The sequence below is a fragment of the Cylas formicarius genome, unplaced genomic scaffold (assembly GCF_029955315.1).
Source record: "Cylas formicarius isolate icCylForm1 unplaced genomic scaffold, icCylForm1.1 PGA_scaffold_9__14_contigs__length_23061073, whole genome shotgun sequence".
Taxonomy (NCBI): domain Eukaryota; kingdom Metazoa; phylum Arthropoda; class Insecta; order Coleoptera; family Brentidae; genus Cylas; species Cylas formicarius.
Window position 1 is genome coordinate 2,264,386 of NW_026844365.1, and position 19,529 is coordinate 2,283,914.

Sequence of the window (19,529 nt, forward strand, 5' to 3'; positions counted from 1 at the left end):
TTAACAGATATCATGACGATGCAAGTTCTGAATTTCTACTTGTTTCATTTGGTGTGTTCTGATATTTACACATCCATCGAATATTTGAATTTGCATTCATTTGCCGATGACACTCGGCTATTTTACTCCTTCGATCCTAAATTATTTGATATTGCATAACTTATTTCTATATTCTTCTAGGCATACTCTTCAACTTAGTAGCTTTTGCTAGACTTCGCCTTTTCTCTACTGTATATTTGTATATAACAATATACAACAATAAAGGCAATTTAATATTATTATTATACTGTCAAAAGAAACGCAAAATATGGATTTTTTGCATTAAATTTATAGCCGGTCCAGTCCAAACTCGCATATGTAAACTTGAAGACGAAACAAACATGGCCACCGCGCATGATAGCCACCTGACAGCGGTGTTGCCAAATAAATTAACTTCTAGCTTTATCCGTCGCAGATACATACAACTCTCGATACAGACTTATTAGTTCCGCATCTCCTTTTCTTGATATCTTCGTGAGGGGTTTCTGTCTCTAATTTTGACGAGCTTGGTTTTGCATTTACCAGAATGTTTGTAAGATGTACGTGTCGTAGCGTTTGGTTGGTTTGTGTGCTTTAATAGCAAATAGGGCCGGCAACGTTGGATTATATTTACCGATGCCGATAATGCAGGCACCGACATAAGGTGCGCGCGTCCTCTCGCCGCTCAATATGGCCGCTGACGTTATCAGCTGTCAGTCGTTTCGTTTGTGCCTCGTTTTTGACGATTGCGTGAGTGGACGTTGCCGTTTGGAAATGGAAAATGGCGAAAAGTGATTTCGCTGGTCGGTAGTCGATCGTGTCTAGGGGTCACACCGGGAGCGAGAGCGAGAGTCGCTCCGGGTGCGACCGCTAGACGGCAGTGTGTCTTTAGGCGTAACCAATCGAGGCGAGGTTTTTCCCTGAACGGACGGGACGCAGCCGGGCCGTGACGGCGAAACAAAATAAAAATAAAGCGTCGTCCGGCGGAATCGCCGAGTCGGCGACCCGTGCGATTCAATTAACGGCTAATTGGTTGAAAAAAAACAACGGATCGTTTGACCGACACGGTCGCGGTTTCGTTTCCTTCTTTTTTTTTGCCGTGGAATCGCGACGGCCGCCGTCCGCGGTTTTCTTTCGTCCCGTCCTGCTTTTTTTTTATCACACGCGAAACCCGCCCACGTGTACGGCAAAGCACTTCCGGGTTCCGGGGTGCGGCCCGAGGCCGACGTTCGGGGCGCGAATGGCGGCCGTTACGTCACCGTTTCGAAAGCTTTATAAGGTATCAACTTCGTTAATCGATACGTGTAATAGGCAACAGTGTCGCAATCGCCATTTCGTTAATTCCGTGTGTGCGCCTTATCTCCGAGAACGTTCCGACCTTGGCGGTCCGACAATGCGGATAAAAAAACGCCCGATCTCCCGCGCCGAGGTCGCTGTCGAGTCGTTGTTTCCGTCGAATAGGCCGATTCGGAAAAGTCTGGTTTAGCGAGACCGCGACGCGACGGGGGAGTTTTGCCGGTTACCCGATAGATGGCGTTACAGTACAATACCGCCGCGTTCCCATGTGGCTGGTATTAATAGCTCATTCGTTCGGACGTGATGTTTTTAATAAGTTTTCGTAATTTTCGTTGATTGTACAATAGATGGAGCTGAAAGTCAAATCACCACTGCATACTAAGAAATCTGTTAAACAGCCATTTTTAAATTGAGTTGTCTTGCAAGTAACGAAAACAAATTACTTTCGCGAAAATTTTGAAATTTTTTCGGCTCTCGAATAGATGGCGCGACCTGATTGCCCAATTTGGCCGTTCGTTGTTTTGGGTCGCCAATTATGTTAATTTACTAAGTTATGCTCTGATGGTTATCCAGAAATGCCCATATTAGGTGTTTTAGGGGGTTGACGAGTGTTGAGGATTTGCCTTTGAAATTTTTATTTGGTTGTTGGTTATCCAAAATTGCTCATATTAGGTGTTTTAAGGAGTAGACAAGTTTTATAGATTTTCCAAGTCTTTGAATTTTTGATTCGCCTGTTGGTTGGTTAGTTTCTGGATAGAAATGCTTATCCAGAAATGTCCGTATTAGGTGCTTTAGGGTGTGGAAGAGTTTCGTAGTTTTTCCAAGGTTTATGGTCTTTGAAATTTTTATTCGGCTGTTGGTTATCCAGAAATATATCCGTTTTAGGGAGTAGACGAGTTTTGAGGATTTTCCTTTAAAAATTTTACTTGGAGATCCAAAATACCGATTTCTTGATTTTTGAACGTTTTGTTGGCCAAAAAAAAAACACCGCTTTAAGTAGGAAAGATTATATTAAATGAATCAAGAAAATCTAAACATATACTACTAAAACGCTCATTGATCTTCGCGATCGTGCTCGTTGGGCATCTCGTCCAGCAGGCCGATCTCTTCCGCGTAGTTCAACCCCTCCAGGTACGACGAGTGGAACTCTTCCGCGGCCTGCGGACTGCTAAACGTCGCCTTCAGGTGGCGCCAGCGGAGGACGCCGTCCGCCCACTCGACCGCTTTCCACCGGGACTCGTTCTTCCCGGTCTCCATTATGGTGTTCATCCCGATAAGGGTGTTGGTGTAGACGACGCCTTGGTCGTCGGTAACGGCGATCCGCGCCGCGTAAATCTCCGTGTCGTAGTACACCTGGAGGTCGCCCATCGCGACCTTGGTCCATGTGCCGGGCGTCGTCGACGACTCCTCGCTCAGCGTGCACCGTTTGGAAAACATCACCGACCGCTCGACGTCCTCGTCGTCGTCGTCGTCGTCTTCCTCCTCCTCGTCATCGTCCTCCTCTTCCTCTGCGGGCTTGGCGGCTTGAAACTCGCCGACCTTGGCGACCGCCTCCTCCACCGCCTTTTTAAACTTGTCCGCGAGCTCGACGCTCTTGAACCTCACGGCGAGCTTTTCCAGACCCTGCGCGTCGTCCGTGTAGTTGTACCCCACCCAGATCCACGCCTGCAACGCGAACGGGACGTGGACGTCGTTTCCGGGGAGGTCCCTCGCGCACCTACCTTATCGGACGTCGCCATCGGCTGCAGGTCCGTCTCGGCGGCGATCCTCTGGTTCAGCACGACCTTGTGGACCTGCTCGCGTCTCAGCAGCAGCCTGTACGTCTCTGAAACGGGCCGCGTCACCTGGGGGAGGACTTAGGGGCGTGCTATACTCACTGTCTCTCGGGTGGAAGAGGACCTTCATCTGGCCGACGCCCCTCTCCTTCCACTCGGCGGCGTCGCCGTCGAAACGGAACAGTTTGGCGCGCTCGTTGAACAGCGGCGTTTCGTCCTCCTCGCCGGTGGTGACGACGATCTGGTCGGGCAGCGGCACGATCGGCTCGAAGTGGGGATCGTGGTCGCCGCCGCCGCCGTCTTCGTCGGCCGCCGTCGTCGTTTCCTCGTCGTCCCGCTTCTTGGCCGAGCCGAAGACGGGTGCGCCCGCCCCCAGGAACGCGAACGGAGTCGCCTTTTCGTCCTGGGGGGCGGCGAAAGCGGGCGGCGCTTCCGGTCCCGCGCGCGCCGCCAGCGATGCGAACGACAACCCCGCGTCGCACTTGAGTACAGGCCCGTCGGTTTTGCCGCCCCCGAACGCGGCCGGCGTCGGACTGCCGAATATGCTGCCCCCGACGCCGGTCAACGCGCCGAACGGGCCGCCCTTCGATCCCACGTCGGCGAAGATGTTCGGCTTGGCGGGGGCGGGCGCGTCGTTCGTGGTGGTTTTCGCACTTTCGGTGCTGGTCTTTGGCGTGGTAACACTGTTTATCGTTTGGGAAGCGGTACCGAAAATATTGGCAGCGGTACCGCCGAAAACGGAGGTCGTTTTCGCGGCGGCGGTACCGTTTGTGCTTTCTGGATTATCGGCGGGGGCGGTCGTGTCGAAAATATTGGTGGATTTTGAGCTGCCGGTACCGGTGGGACCGAATATAGAGCTCGTCTTGGGCGCGGTAGCACTGTTTACCATTTGGGGAGCGGTACCGAAAATATTGGCGGCGGTACCGCCGAAAACGGAACTCGCGTTGGTGGTTTCGGGATTATCCGTGGAGGCGGTCGTATCGAGAGTAGCGGTGCTTTTTGAATTATCGTTGCCGGCGGTACCGAAGAGGTTCCACGAGGCGGGACTGTCGGTCGCGGTGGTGCCGAATATGGTGTTCGTCTTCGGCGCGGTAGCACTGTTTACCGTTTGGGGGGGGCTACCGAAAATATTGGCGGCGGTACTACCGAAAAGTGAGCTAGTTTTGGGGGTCGCGGCGCCGTTTGTGGTTTCGGGGGCGGTCGTATCGAAAATGTTGGTGCCGGTGGTACCGAATATGGTGCTCGTCTTCGGTGTGGTTTTGGGACTATCAAAAAGGTTGGAAGTTTTGGCGGCGTCACCGAACGGGTTAAGCTTGGGCGAGAAGCCGAAGATGGGCTGGCCGGGCGTAAACGAGAACGTCGCCTTGGAGGCGGCGCCGAACGTGAACGCCGTTTTGGGCGGCTGCCGCAGCAGCTCCTCCAGGTTGGGCGCGTTCTTCGTCTCCATAAACAGTTCCTTGAGGTACTCGTCCTCCTTGAGGCACTGGGCGCAGCGGCAGTCGGGCCGTTGGCGGTACGCGAAGAATTTGGGCGGTAATCCGAGCCGGACCGCCTCCCGTTCCTCCTCTTCGCTCACCTTCGTCTCCGACACGAACTCGACGTCGGAATCGTCCGTCGCCGGGACGTCTTCACCGACGCGCACCGCGTCCTCGGCCGCCTTCTTGAAGGCGCGCGCCGCCTCCGCGCTCTTGAACCGCACGCAAAACTGGTCGTTGCTGACGGCGCCGTCCGAATAGTCGGCCGCGTGGAACAACCACGTCTTCTCGTCCTTGGGGCGGTACTCGACGTCTTTGGTGAGACGATGATTGAGGCACACCTTGAGCACCTGCTCGCGTCTCATCACCACGCGCAGCTTCCCGCCCGCCTTCTCGCGCAGGATCTTCACGTCACCGACGCCCCTGTCCTTCCACTCGCCGTCCGCGAAGCGGAACAGCTTGGCGCGATCGCGGTGCACCACCTCCTCGTCCTCTTCGCCGGTGCGCACCTCCACCTTGTCGGGCAACGGCACCGCCGGCTTGAAATAGATCGTGTCCTCTTCCTCCTCCTCCTCCACCGGTTCCTCGGCGTCCCCATCTTCTCGCGCCTCGCTGACGCGCCGCGGCGACTTGGGCTTGAACTCGAACTCGCGCTTCTGCGGCGATCCGAACACGAACTCGGTGGTCTTGGGCGACTCCGTCGGCGCCGGCTTCCACGAAAACGCCGCGGGGGCGGACGGTTGCGGCGCCGGCACGCCGAACGTGAACTTGAGGCCGGGCGTGGTCAGGTCGACGCCTTTGGGCGTGGGCGCCGGAGCCCCGCCCTCTTTCGAGTGGTCGCACGACAAGCAACGCGCGTTGGTCGCGTCGTTGCGCACCAGGCACTGCGCGCACTCCCACGAACCCGCTTTCGGCTTGAAAGCGTCGCCGAAGCCGGCCACGGGGGACCTGGGGGAGTCGCAGGCCGGACACTTGGACGCTTCGGCGCCGTTGACGATGTAACAGTTGCGGCACTCCCACGAGCCCGCCTTCGGCTTGAACGCGTCGCCGAAGCTAAAGTTGGCGAACGGGCTCGGCTTGGACGGCGGCGGCGGCTCTGTTTCCTCCTCCTTCTTCTTCTCCACCCCCTCCTTCACCGCCACGGGCGCCGTAAACACGAACCCGCCGAGCGACTTTTTCGGCGAGTCCGCGGCGGGCCGTATCTTGCTCTTGGCCAAATCGAAGGCGGCGCGAAAGTCGACCGCCTCCTCCGCCGTCTTGAACTTGGCGCAAAATTTCTCGAGGACGACGGCGCCGTCGGCGTAGTCGTGGGCGGCCCAGACGCACGCGCGCTCGTTCCCGCCCATCGGCGTCACCGTCGTCGTCTCGACGATCATGTGGTTCGCGCACACCTTGTGCACCTGCTCGCGTCTCATGATGAGCCGCACCTTGCCCGTTTCGGGGTCGAAGAGGATCTTCAGCGTGCCGACGCCGCGCTCCTTCCACTCGGACGCGGTCCCGTCGGCGACGAGGCGAAACAGCTTGGCGCGACCTCGGAACAGCTCCGTCTCGTTCTCTTCGCCGGTGGTGACGGGCACCTCGGCCGGCAACGGCACGATCGGCTTAAAGTCGGGCCTGGGGTCGTACTCCGCGTCCGTCGGGTCCGCCTCTTTCGCGGGACTGAAGGTGCGGTCGAGCGTCTTCTCGATCTGGACGCCGAGCGTAACGTTCTTGGAGGGCGGCGTGACCGCCGATATCGGGGGCGGCGCGACGTTCGTCAGCAGGCTCTGGGTGGCGATCGCGGGCGGCGGCTCGCGCAAGACGGCGGGCGCCGCGAGCGTCGACGTCGTCGTCGGCATCGGGATCTGGTAGCCGTGCGGCTGCTTGATGTGCTGCGGCGGGATCGTCACCGACAGTACCGGCTTCGCGACGGCGGAGGCGGCGGTCGCCGCGGGCAGCGGGTCCGACGACGTGATGACGACGTTGACGGGGGGCGGCGCTCGTCCCGTCGCGAACGGTTTCGGGGATTGCGGCGCGAGCGTCGCCGGCGGCGGCGGCGGAGGCGCGAGCTGCGTCAACGCCGTCAGCTGCTGCAGCTGCTGCTCGGGGGCGGCGAGGAACGGCGGCGGCAGGCCGAGGCCGCCGTAGGCGTACGCGAGGCCCGGGTAGAGACTCGGATAGAGAGCGGCCGCCGGCGGAGGCGGCATCCGCGCGTGATACGGCGACGGGTAGAGCAGCGGCGGCGGCGGCGGCTGCGGCTGCGGATTCACGTTGTAGTCGAGGTCGAGCCCGAACAGGTCCTCGTCGCTGAGCTGCACTGTGTTCTTCTGCTGGTCCTTCTTCAGCTCGCGGATTTCCAGCTTGAGCTCGCGCACCACGTCGCCGACATTCTGCTTCAGGTCGTCGAGGCACTCGCGGAACGTGCGCGCCTGCTCGTCGACGGCGCCCGAGAGTCGCTTAACCGCGTCCTTGAAACCGCGAAACTCTTCGAGGAGGCCCCGTTGCAGCTCCGCCACCGTCTTGTTTTGCTCGACGAGGCCGCCGACTACGGCGTCCCTCGCGGCCGCCATCTGACGCAGTTGCGCGTCCAAACGCTCGGGGCTGGGACGAGCCTCTCGGCGCGATAGCGGCGTCGACTGCGTGCGGAAACTCGCGCGAGCGTCCACGTAGACGGGGCTACGCTCCGCGCCGTCGTCGTCATCGTCGTCGTCGCTACGCCCGTCGGGGTCGAGCCGGGCCAATTTCCGCTCCGTCTCGTCGATTTCGGCGGCCAACCGGGCGTTGAGGGGATGGTCGCGGTCGCATAGAGGGTCGCGGAGGCGGTCCAGCGTGAGATAGAGGCAGTCGCGTGCGCGAGTCAGCAAAGCGCGGGTGGCGGCGCCGTCTTCGTCGGTTAACTCGTCCGCCATCTTCACGTAGATCCGGGCCTGGTGGAAACTGGCGTAGGGATCGCGGAGCGTCTCGAAGATGGCGCACGCGCGCTCGAACTCCTTGCGCTTGGCGAGCTGCTCGCCGACGAAGAGGTTCGCGCGCTCGATCTGCGCCGCGACCTCCGCGGCCGCCATTTCCCTGCCGCGGTACTCGAACAGGCGGCAAGGGGGGTACGAGACCGCGCGCTGCTTCTTCAGCCTCTCGAGAAGCGGCAACGCCGCGTTCCAGTAGAGTTCGGCGCGCGCCTCGTTCGCCTCCGCCTCCGAGCGTTTGGCGCGCTTCTCGGCGCGCCGAGCGAACGCGTCGCCGAGACGGACCAACATGGCGACGTCGAGGCCGTGGTTCCCCACGCACCGAACCACCTGCGTGATGGTCCCGAAACGGGAAATATTAAAAATAGTTTGCGTTTTCGTAATAAAAGTATTATTTTGCCCCGACACCGACTGACTATCGCACAAAGAAGCTATGCGTACTATGCAGTAAAATATTTTAATGAATTACCTAATGAACTGAAAAATCTCAATGTTGACAAAAAAGCAATTTTTATTTAAAAAATTCAAAAATCATTTATATTTAAAAAAAAAAATGATTTTTTTATTTTCGTGGATTTGTTTTTTAATTGCAGCGCCCTTAGTTTTAAGTGGACAATATTTTCCCATATTTCGGATGTTTATTTTTGATTAGCATTATTTATCGGTCTAGTCTAAACAGTTATAATTCTGTCATTCGTAATATTGTGAACTCATGGGAACCCACTTTGGGTTTTTTTTTCGGAAGTAAACGGAACACGCACTGATTAGGTCGGATTTTGAGTAGCCCCGATAGTTTGTTTTGGATAGGCCATTTTACATTTGATCTAACGGGTCGAGGATCATTGGATTCCCTTCAATAATCAATTAAGTGATTAAATTATTCATTTTTTTTAGCACTGTGTTGTGCATTCTTTTAATGTCCTAGATATCTAACCATTTTATTATTTTTGTTATATTATTTCGACATATATACGAGGGCAGCGCCAAAATTACCCGGACTGAATATGAAAGAAACAAAGTAGAGTAACAATTTTTCATTACTTTTTAATATAATCCCCCTTAACTTCAATACACTTATTACATCTTTTTATTAACTCAATCCCTTTAAAAAATATTCTTTTGCTTTGTCTGCAAAATGAGCTAAAACAGCCTCTTTTAACTCAACTTCGTCGTTAAATTGCCGTGCACGTAAGTTCCTTTTTCAAATAATAATAGTACCAGAGAGCCATATCTGTTGGAACCCACACTCTAAAATGGCAGCTTGCGCATGACCAGCAGTATGGACAGGTGCATTATCGTGCAAAAGACGCACGCCTCTGGTCAATTTTTCTCGACGTTTTACACGTATGCAGTCTCGCAATTTATGTAATAATGTTGCGTAATATTTACCATTGATAGTGGTATTGGTTTCTTTAAAATATAAGAAAAGAATTCCTTCACAATCCCAAAAGATCGAGGCCATCACCTTTTTTGTTGACTGGCAGACTCTGAATTTTCTTGGAGGTGCTTCACCCTCACGACGCCACTCCCTTTTTTCTATGTTTCGAGTTTTTTTTTGACACGTAATGTATTCTGTAGTGCAACAAAATAAATAATTTCAGAGCAAAAAAGCATTTTTTTATTTATTTTTTTACGCTTGGGATTATATGGGTTAAAGTGTGTTTCTCACTCGTGAGTTTTTGAATTAACCAGTAAGTTATTTCTTATCAAGAACAAAAGGGATGATTTATAACATAAATTTTTTATGTGAAATATTTACATAAAATGTTCCTAAGTAGTAAATAACTGTTTACAACGAAAAAAAAAAAAAAAGCAGTCCCTTCAATTTCGCTTATAGACTTCCGACTGCATTTAAAACTAATTTGAAATTGTTTCTTTTAGTCTCGTTTATAACATTCGCATTCGACATTTTTCCATAAAAAAAAATAATAATGATTTTTGGACACGGTTGAATAAGCACTCGTAGTATTACAGTAAGCCTGTGAAAGTTTGAAAAAAAAAAAGCTCACCTCGATGCCCTTCATGAGGAGGCGGCGCGCGTCTCCGGCGACGGGGCCGCCCCCGGCGGCGCCGCCCATCGCGTGAGCGGCCTCGACGAACTTGGCCTGGTCGGGGGTGCCGAGGGCGGCGGTCACCGCCGCCGGCATCACCCGGGGCCGGTCCCTCTCGTACGGTTGGGGGGCGTCGTCGGCGCACATCGCAGCGCAGTACAGGAACGCCTCTACGTCGACGACGCTCAGCGACTCCGCAGAGCAGTGGGTGGGGTTGCGGGTGCCGTAAGGCAACCCGTCGAAGGTGGTCAGTCGGAAGGCGGTCGGGTCTTCTTCGTTGGCTTTCAACAGCCACACGTAGTGGTGGAGGGAGGCCGGGCGGGCGGTCTGCGCGGTCGAGTCGTACCGCTCGAGGTCTACGGCGTCCGGAAGGCGGAGCGTCGGCTCGACGGCGCTCCGCGCGACGAAGAAGCTCGTCGCCGCCTTGCGTTGTCTCTGGCTCCCCGCGAAGACGCTCTTGAAGAATCGCTCTCGCCACGACGCGCCCGTCGCGCATCTCCGCGACGCCTTTTCCATCAACGCACCGCGCCTGTTCTTCGGCGCGCACCCGAGCACCACGTGACCCGATTGCGAGCAACGAAACGAGGCGTCGCGATGCCACCGACAGACGGTGCGACGCGTGTTCTCGGGGGCGGCGGCGAACCACACGCCGTCCAAGTCCGGAGGCGGGCAATGGTATGCGACGAGCCACACGGGCAGGCACGAGTCCGCGCACTCCTTGAAACCGACGAGGCCCTTTTTCGCCTGCCTGAAGGCCAACACGGCGAGGTGGAAGTGGAGCTGCGCCTCGTAGTGGTCGAGGAAGAGGCGTCGGAACGTCGGGTCCGGACACGCGGCCTCCGCGTCGCCGGTGGCGCGAGCCAGAACCTGGTCAAAGTTGAAGACGCATTCGGCGTAGTCCGTCGTGCTGGTCGGCGAGTGCTCGTCGAGCGCGAAACCGGCCATCTTGTCGAGTACCGAGACGGACAGGTGCCAAAAATGCCACGAGAGGGGCGGGGACGCGGCGCGCCGCTCGTACCGCACCAGCACCTCGGCGACGGCGTCGTACCACGCGGGGCTCGCGTGGAAGTCGCCGAGTTGGCGCTCCTCCACGTCGGCGGCGTGCTCGTACGCTTCCGCGATCATGTCGTTGCGCAGATAGTGACGCATCAGTCGGACCCGGAGGGCGACGTCTCCGGGCCTGTTCTCGAGCTCCGCGAGGAGGAAGCGGGTCACCTCGCGCGGGTCGTCGCTCTCGCACGCCACCAGGCGCTCTTTCAACGTGAAAATGGCGGGGTCGCGGGGGTCGAGCGTCTGCGCGAGCTCGCAAAAGTACCGCGCCCCCGACTGGTCCAGCTCGACGTCGTCCTCCGCCATCAGTTGACACACTGTTCAATTTATTTGTTTAATCAAACAAAACAAAATTTAATATACGCGTAGTATTATTGCAAAATTTCCGAGGTAGCAGAGGTTCGTCAACTAGTTGGTGGTCCGACAAACACGTCAAAAAAAAAAAAGGATGTTTGTAGGACAGTGATGGAGAAACTAGGGGCCTGTATAAAAACTACCCGCGGCGATATTCAAACCTCAATAGCATTCTAGACAAATCCATCCGACCCCTCTTCACTCGAAATTTCCAGACACTGTTCTGTTTTTCCGAAAGAATTTGCTTTCATTGGTGATAAGTCCGATAGGTCCATAAAAACAACGTAAATCCAGTTTTTCGAAAGTAACTCACACTACCTGCAAGAGTTCAAAAAAGAATATCTCCCCTTAAAATTAAATCTCCAACTTCTTTCAAATCAATGTTCCGGGTCTTTTAAATGTTTTCCTAAAATCTGTAGCTACAAAATTCGAGATACTTGTTACATTTCATAACCTTAAATAAAACAGCTTTTACTGTCCACCTGGACTATATGCCACTAAAAGAATAGGACTGACTGACTGACACCATGGTATCTCAGACAATTTTCATTAAAGAAGAACCCATTTTCCAAGACATGATTTTGCAAATTCTGCTTTTTTTACCCTCCGGCTTAAACGGTTCGAAAGTAATCGAACTACAATCCTATTCCACTGAGAACGGACAACAGGTCGCACCAAATTCACCGAGCCAGAAGAGCCATGGACCACATAACTAGTTAAACGCTTGATATATATTAATCTACCATACCTTTCATGATCAAATTGTTCTGCTTGGGCTCCTGCTGAAGGCTCTTTTTGTACGCCTCCAAGGCGGCCTCTTTCCTGCCGAGCTTCTCCAGCGCATTACCGAGCAACCCGTAGCCTTCGGGCGACTTGGGCTTCACACTGAGGTAGGAGCTGACGTAGCGAACGGTTTGCTCGTAGTCCCCGACGCTAAAGTACAGCTTGGCGAACGCAAAACATCTCAAGTTTCGCTGCAATTTGCAATTGGCACGTGTCGACCGTAGCCAATAAACAGTAAATAATGATCGATGGACATTTTGGCACGCCGCTTACCTCGGTCTCGTTGTTTATCTTCTTCAGGCTGTTGTCAACGTGTTTGTCGACCTCCAACTTGGTGCGGAACATCGCCGATCGCGGTTTTCGCAATACACTTAATCTAAAATACGATAATATCACTTTTACGACAACCTTGCACGAACGTTGAAATTTTTCAAAGACGAATACGCCATTTGACTTTTTACTCGGTACGAAACGACACGCCGATAGGTGCGTCCCGTCGCGCGCGCACTGTGAGGTAGAAAGAGATCCACAGCGCGCGGCACGTCGATTCTCCAACGACACGAAAGCGGGAACCCAGCGCTGCCAACTTGGTCCAAGTGGAATAAACAAAACCCTGCTCTATAAGTACTATTCAATTGATAATTACGCAAAAACAACGGCAACGTAAACCCTCAAATATAGGACCTTTTTTTTCAAATCAGAGAATAACTGTTGGTCACTGAAAAACAGGCGAGCAGGGATAAAACGCGAATATGTGCGCGGTATTGACCATACGCGTTGACACAGTCGAAGGGCGCAAGATCGCCGCTTAGGGGGTGCGAAGGGGTGCGACCGTCATCCAGTTGACGTCGCGACGCATTCTGAGACGGTCGGCGTCGTGTCGTATTGTTCGTTGTTTACGTGTCACGGGTGCAATAAAAGGTAAGCAGTATTAGTCGAACGAACGGCTTTCTTTTCGCGGTTGGTACAATTGAACGCAATGTAACCGTCTTCTGGAACGTAAAAAATTGACGTACAATGCCAGTCGCTTCCGTTAGACAATTGATTCAAATCGTCGTGCACTCCAAACGGGTTAATAATTTAATCATAACGACTATCGATTGAGAGTTTGCGTCAAGACGGTTGTTGGTTTTTAAACGTTCCGTAATAAGGTAAACGAGGCGCGTCACTCTCCGCGTTTGCATTCACGGACCACAAAAAATTACTTCGACACCACATTTTTTTATTGTCCGCGACCGGGCGCCCGCACAATAACCACTCGGCCGTGATCGATGGGTCTTTATTTGACGCGTGATTGACCGCCCCTCGTCATTCATTACGCTCGGGCATAATTGGCCGTCCGTTAATTCATTAACGGCCGATCGGCAGGTGTCAACGGCAGGCGAAACTGAATTTTTCCCGATATTAATCACGCGACGAGAGGCTTTCGCTGTCCCGAAATAACCAAATTCAATTCGTCGCTTTTAACGGAGCCAGGGCGAATCGGATCAAACGCTAAAACGCAAAAAGCCGCTCGGTGGAGGGGGGACGGGGACGGTATTAATTAAACCCTCCGCCTCGGGCGTCTCAGGATTTTTTTGCCGCGCTTTTAACGATATCCGAAATCAAGGAGGCCTTTGTTTCGCCAGGGAAACCGGCCCTGCACGCGGCTCGTTATCTCGACTGCGAAACGGCGGTTTATCTCCGTTTCCGTGGCAACGGTCGTTTCCGCAAAACGAAGGGAAGCCCGTGTTATCATTAACCGCGTCCGTCTTTGTCTCTTAAAACGTTAAAATCGCCGTAACCACCGAATGCGTGTTAATGCGTGGGCGAGACAGTAGCGATCACTCGCCCAAACCACGGAACACTAACTATAATCAACGACGAACACGGAACACGGCATTTGGATTGTTAAAATTGAACGGAAACTTATGCTTTCCTCGTTTTCAGATGAAACGTGCGAAAACTGCTCTGGCGTGGCTCGCTTGTCTGCTGGCGGCGGCGGCCGCCGAGTCCACGCGTGTGGAGGACGAGGTAAGAGGCGGGCAGTGGTGACGTCATTGGATAATTGGCGGCGATTTTTATATTTATTATATCGCGTCGGAGCTCCGTTCGAGGGTGGGATGGGGGGCCACAGGGCCCCTTTCGGGTCGCGCCAATGACGGATACGAGGGGCTGATTGATGGATCGCGCCCGAAGTCGTATTTTACGACGTCCCCGAGGACCCCGTCGAAAGCGTCGCGGTTTTGAATCCCCCGAGAGGGGTGGGGGCGGGGGCGGCTTGCCCGCCCCCGACTCCGCGTCTTTGACGGTGAAATTATGCCGGAGCACGCGTGTCGTCTAACCGCCACGGGCATACGATCATCGGTGCGGTTGTGAACATACTGGGTGTCTCCAAAACTAACCACAACTCGATATAGGGCGGGGCAACTAGGGGTTGTGGCGTATTATCGCAGAGCTTGCTCGAAGAATATTTTTGCGTTGCAGTTTTGATACGTTGACCGTACCGTATTACCCGTATTACTGCTGATGAGTTTATTTGTTATTTGTTAAAGTATTCTTTGCCTCGTATCTTAAAGATCCTAAAAAATAAATGAAAAATTATTAAATATGTGATAATTCTGTTTGAACACTATCGTAAACTGTGTCGAGAGAGAGTTTCAGTTTTCGTCTATCATACAGGGTGCGCCAGATATTTGAAAAAACATAATCGCAATTACCGGTACAAATTAAAATATTTACCAAAGTTTGCCGTAACTTTGAAGTTCGACCAGATGCGAGAGACGCTTTTTACAGGGTGCGTGCACAACAAAATTACATCGATTTTGCGAAAGTTCAGCAGGAGCACAATAGTAAAACAATGCGTCCATCTTTTGGTAATAAAAAGCTGTTTCGCGCTACTTGCGTCGAACTTGTCCCGCCCAGTGCTGATTTTTCGAAAGCAATCTTGTTGAATAAGCGGCGCAATAGCTACTCTACTGAACCGCTAAAGAACTATTTATATAATTAATAAATTGCGCATTATTTATTGAAATAAAAAATGGACGAGCAACAAATAAAATATGAAAAATACCTGCAAAATCGGAAGAACAACATAACTATACTACGCACTACAGAAAATGCAATTGAAGATAAAGAATTTGATCACTCAATATAATCCCTTGCTAATAAAATAATTAGTAACACATTGTTTGGAAAATTGTATTTGTAACAAATGATCTTTGCACCTTTTTTTAAATGAATATAAATTTAAGTTACTGAATTCCTGTGACAAAGAATTATAAACGCGAATCGCGTTGAATGTGAAAGATCTACGAAACAAGGCACTCCGATGATGTGGCATCGTTAGTCCGTACCCGTATCTTACATTTACAGAATGGATAGTACTCCTAGGAGTAAGCCGAATATGTTGAAATGAAGAGCTCTTCTTTGTTCCATTTTAAGGCAATTAAGTTGACGATATGCAGTCATATTTTCGAAGACCCATAATAAAACAAACACAAGCATTCTGCAACCTTTGAATACGGCACTTACACTCGTTATCAATAAAAAAAAACCATACATTACATCACAGTAATTAAAATGTGAGAGAACAAGTGACTCACATAATTGTTTCCTAAGTATATAATTTAAAATATGCCTGTTAATACATAAGATCTTTAGTAAGAAATATGCCTTTTGAAATATATTTTTTAAATATTCACGAAATCTTAGATCACAATCTATGATCACCCCCAATTTTTTTGCTGAATCGACAACGGAAAGTTTAATATTATCTAACATTATATTAATATTTTGTTTAAGTAGCTTAACCTTATATGATTAAATATGGTTAAATGCGATTTTAATGGGGTCAACATTAAATTATGGGGATGAGAAGGTTCACTAATCCTGTAAAGATCTTGATTTATAAATACTTCTGCATCCACGCTGCTATTAAAATCAAAACAGCAATACCATTGAGTATTATCGGCATATGCGTGAACTTTGCAAAACTTTCAAGATTTTAAAATGTCAGGAGTGTAAATCGAAAAAAAATTAACGGCCCCAAAATGGAACCTTGCGACACCCCGGAGAAAATGTCAATTTCTTTCGAATATCTGCTATCACTGACTATTTTGTGATATCGATTTGAAAAATACGATACGTGAATTAGAGGAAAAACCATAAAAATTCAGCTTGGAAATCGGTAGGTCAAGGGAGATTTCGAATCACCATTTGGAAAAATGTCTCTTCAAAACAGCTTCGCGTGTTTCGAATTTTTGCGCTTTTAAAATCATTTGCATGTATAAGGTTGTTCGGAAAGTCATTTCGTTTTTTCCCGTCAGAGGAATTAATTACGTTTTTTCGAAACCAACTTCACACTTAAGCCGCATAACCATTAGATGTCTTGAGAGCTGATATTGCAAGGCTTGTGTGTGAAAAAGTTCTATTAATTCTACGCAGTAGTTTTTGGTTGGTGCCCTTTTAAATATGGAGAGCAATAAGCAGCATTTTCGTCATATTTTACTTTTTTACTTCAGAAAAGGTAAAAATGCTGTCCAAGCGAGAAAAAAATTGACGGATGTGTATGGAGGAGGCGTGTTAACAGTACGCCAGTGCCAGAACTGGTTTGCAAAATTTCGATCCGGCAATTTTGATGTCGAAGATGCACCACGGTCTGGAAGGCCGGTCGAAGCTAACAAAGATGCGATAAAGGCATTAGTTGATGCAAATCGGCGAATAACCACACGAGAGATCGGTGAGAGATTAAATTTGTCGAATTCGACTGTTTATGGCCATTTGAAAGGCATGGGGTTAACCTCGAAGCTCGAAGCTCGATGTGTGGGTGTCCCATGTCCTTACGGAGCGAAATTTGTGTCGTCGCGTTGACGTGTGTGATTCGCTCCTCAAACGTCAAGAAAATGATCCATTTTTGAAGCGGATTATTACTGGGGACGAAAAATGGGTTGTATACAACAATGTTAAACACAAGAGGTCATGGAGCGGAAAAGATGAACCGGCTCAAAGCGTGTCAAAATCCAACATTCACCAAAAAAAGGTGATGCTCTCCGTTTGGTGGGATGTCAAAGGAATCGTTTTTTTTGAGCTTTTGCCGGACAATACAACGATTAATTCAGAAGTCTATTGTCATCAACTGGACAAATTGAATGATTCACTTAAAGAGAAGAGGCCCGAATTAATCAGCAGGAAGGGTGTAGTGTTCCACCAGGATAATGCGAGACCTCACACAAATTTGGTCACTCGCCAAAAACTTTTACAGCTTGAATGGGACGTACTGCAATATCCACCATATTCTCCAGATCTGGCGCCTTCCGACTACTATTTGTTCCGGTCCCTGCAAAATTTTTTGGATGACAAAACCTTTATCTCAAATGAAGATATCAAAAACCACCTGAACCAGTTTTTTGCCAGCAAGGACCAAAAATTTTATGAGAGGGGAATTATGTTACTGCCGGAAAGATGGCAAAAGGTATTGAACCAGAATGGCCAATATATAATTTAATAAAATATTTATTCATTATACGAAAACTGTCTTTCATGTTCCCCAAAAAAAACGAAATGACTTTCCGAACAACCCAATAGATCTTTTGACACAGCATTATCAGAATTATCAATATAGCATCAAGTTATTTTTGCACAAAAAAAGGGGAGGTGGCTTTTACTTGATGAAAATCCATTTAGCAAAATAAATAAGAACTAAAAGTTCAGATTTTCACGAAATTCACATGACAATTGTTTCGACATCACCGTGTCTTTCTCAAATGTAATATTTACAAACTACCTGTTACTATATATACCGAAAAATGACCATAAAACCTTAATTAATGTTGTGAGAATTTAAGTTCAATAAAGCAGAGGAATTTAAATCTAATTGAACGTTAAGCAATACATTTGAATGTCTCATTTTGTTAATCTCCATGGCTTCCGATAAATTTAATTTTCTACTTTTGGTGACTGTATGTAAAATATCAAAATTGTCGTCAAAAATGTCCTTTTCTGTGTTTTCTGTAGCATAATTAGAATCTAGACTATTGTTTTTAAACGCTCTTTTATGTTCGTTAATGCGTTTCTTGAAGGATCTACCTGTTTGTCCAATATAAATTTTAGGACAACCTGTAGACACCTGATTTTTGAGATTTTGGACATTTCGTTTTAATGTTTTTTAAAAATTTTCCTATTGTGTTGTTAGCTCTGAAAGCTATTTTTAAACCACATTTTGACAAATGTTTTGAAACTTTTTCACTGGGTTAAGTTTTTTTGTTGTAATTTTCTGAGTGGCGTGTAAAAGAGTGAAATGCAAGCATTTTGTGTGTATAACGGTGATTTGAGCTGTTATGTATGAGAATGTGCGTGTGTGTTAAGGTTTATGATAAATTGAAAAATCTAATTTGTTTTGCGCTTTCGTAAAGTGAAGTTTAAAAAAATTAATAGATTTATCCTGTTCAATCTCGATAGTGACTTCAATTCAAGAATTCAATTGTCTGTCCGTTCCGACAAAGCAAGCAAAGACATCATCCACGTATCTATACCACCATAGAAAACTTTTACTTAAAGGATTAATTATCCATAACAATCTCGGCTAACAAAGGACTAAGTGGGTTTCCCATAACCAAACCTTCTTTAGAGATGTAAATCTGTCCATTAAATTCAAAACAATTTTGGTCTAAAGATACTATTCAGCAATCTAATAAATCTTGTTTCACTAATTTCACTTCCATAGGTGGAATACTGGGAAATAAGTTTTGTACACCAAAAGACAATAGTGTTGCGTTAGAAGAGATTTTGATATCTTTAATTTTGTTGATTAATTCAAAAGAATTTTTATTGCAAATTTTGGTTTAAAATCTTTGTGGAATTAATTACTAACATTAATTAAGGTTTTATGGTCATTTTTCAGTATATATATATATATATATATATATATATATATATATATATATATATATATATATATATATATATATATATATATATATATATATATATATATATATATATAGTAGCAGGTAGTTTGGAAATATTACATTTGATAAAGAAACGGTGTTGTCGAAACAATTGTCATGTAAAAATATATAAGTTCTTATTTATTTTAAAATTATTAATAGCTGCCAAACTTTCAAATATCTATGATCGACAATACACCGAGAAATGGTACACGTTTAAGGGATGTAGAGACAAAAATAAGACGAGGACAACTGATATAGAACAATACTCTTACTATAGAAAACAAAAAAGAATCTTCGGAAGCGTAATACAAAATATGGAGCAGAAGTATGATCAAATTGGACTTTATGAGAAGATGTCTACAAGTCACAAGAACTGACAAAATAAGAACTGCAGAAATTTCCAATGGGAATAGAATGCTAGATAACAAGGAAATTAGAAAACAGAGCATTACAATGTAAGAACACGGGTGGCCCAAATGAGTATTGGAACGGGAACATCCAGGGAGAAGACATACTTTGGGCATGTGGTGTTTGATAGAGATCTGAGAGTAATGTAAGAGAACTGTGGAGGAGAAGAACAAGAAGAAGAAGAAGACAAGCATAATTTTCATCTTGATTTTACAAGTTCCTGGATAAGGTATAAGGTGGTTTTGGAGACACCCTGTACGTATAAAGTTCCCATTGCAATCCATCAACAAATGTTCACTTCTCATTCCTCCCTCTAATGTTTGAACGCCCTATATAATGGCACGGGGGCGGCCGGGGACGGGAAACGTATTAACAGAGAGGTCGGGGGCGGTGGCAATCGAATTATAAACCGGCGGCACTCGGCAGCGTTCAATCGAGTTATGTCCCG

At 48.8% G+C, this 19,529-nt stretch overlaps 2 protein-coding genes across 2 annotated transcripts in view; one reads left to right on the forward strand and one right to left on the reverse strand.

Annotated features, from left to right (window-relative positions):
• Positions 1 to 1,867: 1,867 nt before the first annotated feature.
• Positions 1,868 to 12,398, reverse strand: LOC132707084 (E3 SUMO-protein ligase RanBP2). The gene is made up of 6 exons (XM_060678754.1): positions 12,018 to 12,398; positions 11,710 to 11,935; positions 9,516 to 10,924; positions 3,192 to 7,836; positions 3,036 to 3,139; positions 1,868 to 2,979 (listed from the first exon to the last, which is right to left on the reverse strand). The coding sequence occupies exons 1-6, from the start codon at positions 12,087 to 12,089 to the stop codon at positions 2,368 to 2,370; spliced, it is 7,068 nt and encodes a 2,355-aa protein (XP_060534737.1). The 5' UTR covers positions 12,090 to 12,398; the 3' UTR covers positions 1,868 to 2,367.
• A 129-nt stretch (positions 12,399 to 12,527) lies between these two features.
• Positions 12,528 to 19,529, forward strand: part of LOC132707085 (follistatin-related protein 5-like) — a 32,636-nt gene continuing 25,634 nt past the window's right edge. Inside the window, exons 1-2 of the mRNA XM_060678755.1 lie at positions 12,528 to 12,665; positions 13,674 to 13,757. Of these exons, the coding sequence (XP_060534738.1) occupies positions 13,674 to 13,757 (84 nt within the window). The 5' untranslated portion in view covers positions 12,528 to 12,665. The remainder of the gene's footprint in view (positions 12,666 to 13,673; positions 13,758 to 19,529) is intronic.